Source organism: Mus musculus, chromosome 9 (assembly GCF_000001635.26).
Source record: "Mus musculus strain C57BL/6J chromosome 9, GRCm38.p6 C57BL/6J".
NCBI classification, from domain to species: domain Eukaryota; kingdom Metazoa; phylum Chordata; class Mammalia; order Rodentia; family Muridae; genus Mus; species Mus musculus.
The window spans coordinates 37,888,897-37,898,338 of NC_000075.6; the positions used below are offsets into that span (position 1 = coordinate 37,888,897).

The 9,442-nt window shown below is 39.7% G+C and overlaps 1 protein-coding gene across 2 annotated transcripts; it reads left to right on the top strand.

Annotated features, from left to right (window-relative positions):
- The first annotated feature begins 1,670 nt into the window (after nt 1-1,670).
- On the top strand, nt 1,671-9,442 carry Olfr145 (olfactory receptor 145). 2 transcript variants are annotated; one of them, XM_017313389.1, is made up of 2 exons: nt 1,671-1,681; nt 8,509-9,442. In XM_017313389.1, exons 1-2 carry the CDS (start codon nt 1,671-1,673, stop codon nt 9,440-9,442), a joined length of 945 nt encoding a protein of 314 aa, XP_017168878.1. The 2 variants fall into 2 exon arrangements, with proteins under 2 accessions (XP_017168878.1, NP_666425.1); NM_146313.1 differs by lacking the exon at nt 1,671-1,681 and having other exon boundaries at nt 8,510-9,442.

Below are 9,442 nucleotides of genomic sequence, written 5' to 3' on the forward strand. Positions count from 1 at the left end.
CTTGTATAGCATCTTCTGGTACTTTAAAATTCAGCCACTCTGGAGGAAGCTTCCAGCCTGATTTCTTCATGTCCCATGTCCTATGACATAAGCATGTGGCTTTTGTTTGTTTGTTTGTTTGTTTTCATCAATACCATCTTACCACCAAGTTCTGATGGGTAAGCAGCAGCAATGCCAATAGTAACACGTTTTGCTTGGGGCTGGTCTATGGGACGTTCCCTGGCAAATACCTTGGAGGCTAGTATCCTACACATAATATTTAATTTAATATGGTCTAAGAGAGAAGCATTGTTCCTTTATATACATTAAGTCCAGTTAAACTTGTGACACACACACACACACACACACACACACACACACACACACACACACATTCACATTATTATATAAGGAAGCTTCAAAAACACTAGGTTTTCATATGAATTTTTCAAACATCCTTAATGTTTATGTTCTCTCTTCCTCCCCTCCCTCTGTCCTATCCTCCCAGACCCGTCTCCATTATCTAATTTCCCATTATCCCATTTGTCTCTCCATTCTATATGTGTTCTTTTCCCCGTTAAAATCCTCCCATTGCTTCTTTCTAGTTTTCTGACACGTATAAGTGCTCCAAATTAACCACACACATCAAAACTAGGGTTCGCACATGAGAGAGAATATGTGGTATTTGTTTTTGGGGTCTGGGTTACCTTACTCAGAATGTTTTCCTCTTTCCATCCTTTTGCCTGAAAACTGCATAGTCTTTGAGAATTTTATATATGTGCATAATATATTCTAATTACTTTCAGTTCCTACCATCTCTTTTCACTACCCCTTCACCTGACCTCTTCCCACATTCATTGTGACCACAGTGTGAGAAATGCATTATAGCCTCAGTTTCCCTCTCCTCTTATGTAATTACATATGGTTGTTAAGGTTCATACTTAGCCTAGCCCACGACTTCTGTAGTCCCCTCTAATATCTCTTAATATTTTTTCCCAAACTTTTATATTGATAGCCTTTTAAAATTTCATAGTTACATTTAAAAATTTAATATATAATATTTATAATTTTGAGATAATATTATATTTAACAGTATATATTTACTATTTATTATATATAATTAATAATTATAGTTTTATAAGTGGGTCTATGTATTTGATGGATAATGATTAAACTAGCATGCTTGACCATATATAAATAATAATTATAGTATTATAAGTTGGTCTATGTATTTGATGGATAATGATTAAACTAGCATGCTTGACCTTTTCATTTCTTCCAACATCATTATTCCTGTGTGTTGGGTCTTTGTGTGTGTTGGACTTTTTAATATATCCTTCATTCACAAATTTACTTTGAATACATGGCAGTCAGATCTAAATTCTGTTTGCTCTCTCTTTGCTGCTGCACTTATCCTAACATCTGGGATTGATGCTTTAGTCTCCTTTAACAGTTGGGTTTTCTGCTGTAGCTCTATTCTTACCCCATGGCCATTATTGTAGAAAATACTATGTATCCTCCACCTTACAAATGACATTCTAAACTAAATGGTTTGATTCCTTTGTCTCACAGAGGTGTTCCTTGTAGAACAGGGCAATAATAGAGCGTACTTAGAGTATCCACTTAGTAATATTTTTACAGAAAAAATCTGAAGTAATATATGTAAAACACTTAGAGTTCTCATCCAACACATGGTTAGCTTGTAAAATAAATGAATTTTATTATTAGATGGATTCTTGAATCCATTGGGTAATATTCCTGTCTTACAATATATATAACAATTATGCATAAATGGGTACATTGAGGAGTTGAAGACAATGAAAGGAAACAGAAACTGGGAATGCAGTAGTAACTGACATGCAGTTCCTGAGGATAATTTGCTTTCTGGAGCTAATGCAGGCTTCTTGCTATCTTTACACTATGGAAAGACTCAGAGGTTTAAGAAACCATATATGATCATCCTTGCTGGGTGGCGATGGGTGATATTCTTGAGTCAACATCCTCAGACTTCTAGTTTGAGGAAGCAGATGATTCAGAGGTGTTTTGTTGCCTTTACACACACCGTATAGATAATGACACAATAGAATGCAATAAAAATAGAAAAAGAAGTAAATAAATGAAGGTGCACTGTACAGAAATCCATGTTCAGGAAAGAAGAGAGATCTGCAAGAAAAGGGACAGTTAAGAATAGTTCTTCCTACACTGCTTTCTGCTTGGGCTTCATCTGCTCCTTAGGGAACACGACTGTAGTGAGTCCCCTGTGGAGAGGATTTGGAGACACAGTTCCTATGGCAACAGACTTCAAAGTGACATAAATCCAAAAGCACTTTACTTGCTTGTTCTATCATCCCAAGAAGAACCCTCTGCTGTACCAGGAGAAATGTCAACTTTTAATGAAGTCTGAGTGGGCTGTCTGCACCCCAAGGAATCCTTTTCCTACGGGGCTCATTTTTGGTTTGTAATAAAGGTTTATTTTCTTTAATTGTGAGTTAACAAAAATGAGGCTGAGAGAAGAATTGGGATTTATCATAATTATCAAGGCAGAGACACATTTCTAAATCTAAAGTTTACACTTGAGGTCTCTTGTTACAGAGAAGTTACTGAAATGCACTTCATTAAAACATTTTTAAAAGACTTATTTGTTTTGCCTGCATGTATGTATGTGTACCATGGACATGCCTGGTGCTGGTGGAGAGCAGAAGAGAGTATTAAATCCCTAAGACAGGAGCTACATATGCATGTGAGCTACCTTGTGAGCTGGGAATTGAACTTGGGTTCTTTGTAACAGCAACTAGTAAATTTAACCACAGAACCATCTCTCCAGTCTTGAAATGTACTTCACAGTGAGCATTAATACACATACAAACATCACCCAATACTCATACCTAACACCCAGCACTGATACAGGAGTTGCAATTAGCTTGAGAAGTGGAGTACAATCAGAGGCTAACAGTATTCTCTTGACCAAAAAAAAAAAAAAAAAAAAAAAAAAAAACCAACAACAAACAAACAAACAAACAAACAAAAAAACCCAAAAACCTAGAACAGGATGTGGAATTTGACTGACTACTAACAAGCTCAAACAGTTGCTGGGGGCCAGGCTAATGTGGGACTTTTCCCCTGATGTATGGAAAAGGAGCTTAATTCCTTGTCTAAACCAGGCACAGGTTTGGAAAGGCCAGTAATGCCTGGAGTCAGGGCTCCCAGGAGCTGAGATTTTGGGTCATGGAAGCTTGACTTCCCTTACTTTTTTGAAGGTCTAAGGTTATCAGTGTCAAGGCTTCTGAGCCCCTGGTCTATAGCACACTTGAGATACTCTGTGTTCTCTTTGTGTAACATTGCTTGATGAGCTTTCTGCCAATTTTGTCCCATTTCCTCCCTGAAAACTATATATAAAAAGCTGTACTTCTTAATAAATGTGACTGCATGAGCCATCAGCTTGTTTATGAATTTCTGATCCCAAACTTTCCCATTGTCTTTTCTTATCCTCTGGTTCTCCCTCTCGGGAACCTGTCCCTGATGAATGACCTGCTGGTCCAGGTTAAGTAAGAATGTGGTGATAGGTTTGTAAGAACCTTCCAGAGAACTGATATGGACAGAGAATGGAAGGCAGAGCACACACTTTGCCTGTGAGTGTTTGAGGAAGGAGAACTTTTGTTGAAACTAGAAATGGATACACAAAAAAGAAAACCTGAACCTGGGAGAGAAAGCTTACTTGTTTTTATGATTTGGGTTTTGTGGCATGTTTGAACATGGATTTTGAGAAATAGGACATTGATCGTGGGGTAGGAATTGAGGAGATGATAAAAACAGCGAAGGACCACGATATTATCTGAGGCTTCAGCTGTGTGAAAATACCTTAGTTTTTTTCCCTCTTTTTTGACAATTTCATATGTATATCTGACCCATTCATCAGGTCCAGTTATTCGAGGGGCTCGAGGGACCTTCTCCTAAGAACCAGATGGGGGGTAGAGAGAGACGAGAACCTTGTGCAATGAACGACACATGGAAGCAGTCTGAGTAGCATCAAGGTCTCACTGTATTAGCAAGGCTCAAGGTTTAAATGCACAAGCAAAAGGGGAAGAACATCTCAGCAGGAGGAATGGGGCAGTGGAAATGCACCTCAGCAGGAGGGATGGGGCAGCGGAAATTTTTCTTTTGGCGACTACATGGGGAAGCAGGAACTTGGAGGTATCAGGGTACATCTTGAGGTCAGGACATCCGGTGCTAACTTAGGGCTGGAACAATCTGTGGTTGTTCTTGGAGAGGTGCGTCGGTGGCCTGCTTTTGACCTCCTTTTCTTCTCGGGGGGGGGTGGGGGGGTGGGGCAATTCAGAGATCAGGACAATAGAGTTGTCTTAATAGCTCCCAACATCTATCCTGAGTTTTTCCCTCAATCCCTCTTCCCTCTTCTTCACTGAAAACTATCTTCTTCCCAGAAACCTCCATCCTAATTTGATGCCCTTGTAATAACCCACCGAGCTGTGGTTACTTGCAGGAGAGGATTATTTACTGGACAAAGCTTTAGAAATAGAGTTGTTTTAATGCTGCTCTGACCTCTTTCAGTTCTCCGTTTGCTCTAGTTCTTGACTACCTCTTTCCATCCATATAACTTTCAACATGACACATTCTCAACCATTCTATCTCTATATTGTATACATTTTATTTTTGTTTTGGTGTATTTTTAGAACATTTAGCATGTCTTATCCACAAGTCAGCCTCTTTGCTGGGCTCCTCCATTTTATTGATTTAATTTGGCCTTCATGATCACCTTACCATTATCATTCTTTTTTTTGTTTATTTTTCTTTTTCAAGACAGGGTTTCTCTGTGTAGCCTTGGCTGTCCTGGTACTCATTGTGTAGACCAGGCTGGCCTTGAACTCAGAAATCTGTCTGCCTCTGCCTGCCAAGTGCTGGGATTAAAGGCATGCACCATCACTGCCCAGCTCCATTATCATCTTTATTTTCATTTTTCAGATGGTGAGCTTGGGAATCAGACATTAATAAATATCTATATCAGTAAGACATGTTTTGCATTTATTCTAGTGGTATAAAATGAATGAACTTACTTGCCTTTCATGTGTTCATGGAGAGATCAGATATTACAATGAGCAGAATGTCACAATGACAATATTAGTCATGAGTGTAACTGCTGGATGCTTAATGATTAAGTGAATAGGACTTTCTGAGTTAGTCTCCATTACTTAGTAAGTTGATAATGATTTTAGATCCTAAGTCTTTCTGATATTTAATAGGTTATGGTCAAGATACAGTCTCTAGACTGTGAAATTTCAGGTAATTGATAAATGCAATTATTCACATTTGGTTTTATGGCATGAACCAAACAGCTCTGGCTAAGGTTATATCCTCCCAACTCAGATAAAGAACACTTTGTTGTGACCGGCTCCAATACCACTTTAAAAAACATTTTACCTGGAGTTTCTGCAAAGGTCTAGGCTAGAGACAGAAATGTACTGTGTAGGTAATTTTTTAGAAAGGATCCCAGGGATGAAATGAGAAGAATGGGGGAGGAGGGAAAAATCAATGCAAGCGTATGGTATTGGTTACCTTAATGGAGGCTTTGAGATACTGTAAGACATGAACCGCTAGAAAACAGAAGGACATTCAGCCATTGGCACCTGACAATAACTGCAATGCCAAACTTGCGCAATATCTTAAAAACTCATACATGACCACATACATTTCATTTTGTGGCTACAGAGCTCTGTGGCAAAAAGTAGGAGATAACTGTTGGGTCAAAATGCAGTGTTCTTTGGCCATACCTGGACATAGCTAGTTGCCATAGCAAAAATATATCCCCACAGTCAAAAAAGTAAGGTTGAATATTTGGAAAGAAGGAATAAATATGTTCAGTGAAAAGCATTGGGAAATGGGGCCTGAACTGAGGGCTTTGTAAAATATTCAAAGTAGATGGTAGAGGTACCACAGCTATTAAGCAAGGTCAACATTTTAAAATTTATAAGGTCCTAAAGATGTATAAAAACATATTTTGTTCCAGTTGCAAAGTTCTTGCTCTAACAGTCCCAGTTTCTTGTCTTATTGATGGCTCATTTAATTAATAAATTACGCCTGAGCCACAAGTTACAAAGAACACTGGAAGGACTTTTCCATCAAATTGCTGATATCGAACTGATCTCTCTCAGCACAATCTGACCAGGTCATCCCCTTGTTCAATGTGGTCCATGGATTCACATCATCTATACTGATATTGTGGTATTCAAGTTTCTCATCTGCATGACTATTCCACGTCTGATGTCCTAACTCTAAAGGTCAATTAGATGTTTTCCAAGGCAGTGTAACTGTAGAGGTTGGAGATACATATTTATTCTTGATTGTACCATAAACAATCCCCTGAAGACTGGAACTTTGCTTTTCTTGCTGAAAATATAAACACTGGCTAGGGGATCCCTGGCTAAATGTCCAGACAACAAGTGGGAGAATTAGAAGAGCAATGTTGGCTACAAAGTCTCACTCCAAGAGATTCTGATTTATTATGTTTGCATTGGGGGAGCAGGATCCACATTTTAAATAAGATTGTAGTTCTGTAAATGTGCAGCTAGGGTATTTTAAACTACTTTTAAAACACTTTTTTTTTTTTTTTTTTTTTTTATAAATTGAAATACTGCTTTAAACTGATGAGGTCCTAAGAGTGACATTAGACTGTCATTAAACTCAGAGGAGAGTCAGAGAGCCTGGGGCACTGTGGAGGTAAATTTTGTCACAGAGAGGAATTAGAAAAAGAGCAAAGGAAGAGAACTTATATAACTGTCTGGTGGAGTGAAGGGAGTCAAGTTAGAACACGTTCTCTGGCTAGTTATCAATTTTGGGAAAACTGTTCATAACTGATGGGGACTGCTCATTAATAGCAAGCTTAAATTCCATGAGAGAACAGTCTGGCTTCTCCTGATGAACTGAAGTATAAGCAGCCTGTGCCACACCCTTCTTTGAACTGGGGTAGCAGTTTTTATTTACCTTTTCTTGACCTTATCATATATTTAGTCAGATATTAAATCGTAGTTTTCAAGACATTGTCAGAGCCTTGAAAGGAAGGATCTTACTTTGTATATTTCATAACGTCCTACTGGGAGATAATAAAAGTAATTTGACTCCACATTTGGAGTAAGGTAGGAAAAGGTGTTTAATGTAGTCTCCATAGCTTAATATCTAGAGAATTATTTCATCTCTAAAGTGGGGTCAATAAATTTTGCCCATATGATTCAAGGGAGAAGAAAAGTGTACCACTGTGTGCTTACATCACCCCCTCCTCACCCCCTTCGGAGAATTCTGCCATGCTGGGGTCAGAAGAAAATGCTAGGATGAAAACAGTTTGTAATATGCATTAAATAGCATACAGTAAATTGCAATCCTTTGCATAGTACTGCATAGATGTTAAATGAACACACATGCACACACACACACACACACACACACACACACACACACACACAATGTAATAAAGGTTCTTTTGTATTCCAAGCTGGCCTTGAACTCCCTATGCAGATGGGGATGACATGAATTATTTTTTCTGTTCATCCTGCCTCATATTCCCTAATATATGATTACAGGAAAGCACAGCCAAGCCTGGTTCACCTTGAACTGGGAATTAAACCCAGGGCTTTGCGTATGCTAGATAAACATTTATCAACTAAGTTGCATCCTCGGTCTCTCAACAAACATTTTTATTACCAAAATTAGTATCAAGGGATAAGCAAACTTTTTTTTCTTTTTAAAAAGTCAATATCTAGTGTTGTGCCATGACCCCCAGGGGATCTCAGACTTCTTCATTAACTAAGTCCCAGATCTGCAAAGCCAGAATGCAATTGCTCAGCCTTCCTGAAAGCTGGAGAACCTTAGGGAAGAGCTCTTTAGAGATCTTCTCTAGCATACACTGTCCAGACAGCTGAGAGGGCTCTGACACACAGGCCTGCCGAGGAAGTTAAAGTGTCTATTGTCTGTCTTTGAGTTAGCACTGCAGCCTCCTCACAATGGGAAGATAAGAGTTGGATAAAAGCCTTGACCTTTGGAGCTGAAGGATGATGAGTGGCTGAATCTGAGTGAAAGAAGATTTGAATGATTTCCAAAGCTCTGAGAAAAACTCCCTCTGTCCCAGGATAACAGTTAGAACGATATGTAGGACACAGGCTGGCTTCAGCCTCAGGAAACTCTTCTTATAGACTGGCACCATTTTAAACTTGAACAAAAGCTGAAATTAGAGGGACACACAGCACAACCAAATTAAAGACTTGAGAGTCCCCTCACTGGCTCTCTGGGATCCTTTCTAACCTAAAGGACCCTTGTGTCTTCTTCAAGGCATTGCAGTGTGGAGTCAGTGGGACCCTGGAAACAGCTGCACAGGCAACCAGAAACCAGACTCTGCTAAAATTCATAATCTGTGTGTATGCAATTCTCTAGACTCCAGGAGGTGACAGGGAGGGCAGCAATGTTTTCTGTCCCACCCCACTACAACGACCTTTTTCTCTTGTCTCTGTCTCAGCAGAATGCTGTGAGGATGGCCACTGAAAATGCCTCTGTGCCAGAGTTCATCCTCGCAGGCCTGACAGACCAGCCAGGACTCCGCATGCCCCTCTTCTTTCTGTTTCTAGGTTTCTACATGGTCACCATGGTGGGAAACCTGGGCTTGATCACCCTGATTGGACTGAACTCTCACCTGCACACCCCTATGTACTTTTTCCTCTTCAACTTGTCCCTTATAGATTTCTGCTACTCCACTGTTATTACTCCCAAAATGCTGGTGAGCTTTGTCTCAAAGAAAAACATCATCTCCTACTCTGGATGCATGACCCAGCTCTTCTTTTTTCTTTTCTTTGTTGTCTCTGAGTCCTTCATCCTATCAGCAATGGCATATGACAGGTATGTTGCCATCTGTAATCCTCTGATGTACACCGTGACCATGTCTCCCCAGGTGTGCTTACTCCTTTTGCTAGGTGTGTATGTGATGGGATTTGCTGGAGCCATGGCCCACACAGCATTCATGGTGAAACTGACCTTCTGTGCTGACAAGCTTGTCAATCACTACATGTGTGACATTCTCCCTCTTCTGGAACGCTCTTGCACCAGCACCTATGTAAATGAGCTGGTAGTCTTCATTGTTGTGGGCATTGATATAGGGGTACCCACAGTCACCATCTTTATTTCTTATGCCCTCATCCTCTCCAGTATCCTTCGCATCAGTTCCACAGAGGGCAGGTCCAAGGCCTTCAGCACCTGCAGCTCCCACATAATTGCAGTTTCTCTCTTTTTTGGATCAGGGGCATTCATGTATCTCAAACCTTCTTCCCTTTTGCCTATGAACCAGGGGAAAGTGTCGTCCTTGTTTTATACAATTGTGGTGCCCATGCTCAACCCATTAATCTATAGCTTAAGGAATAAGGATGTCAAAGTTGCTCTGAGAAAAACATTGAGCAGAAGTTCATTTTCCTAA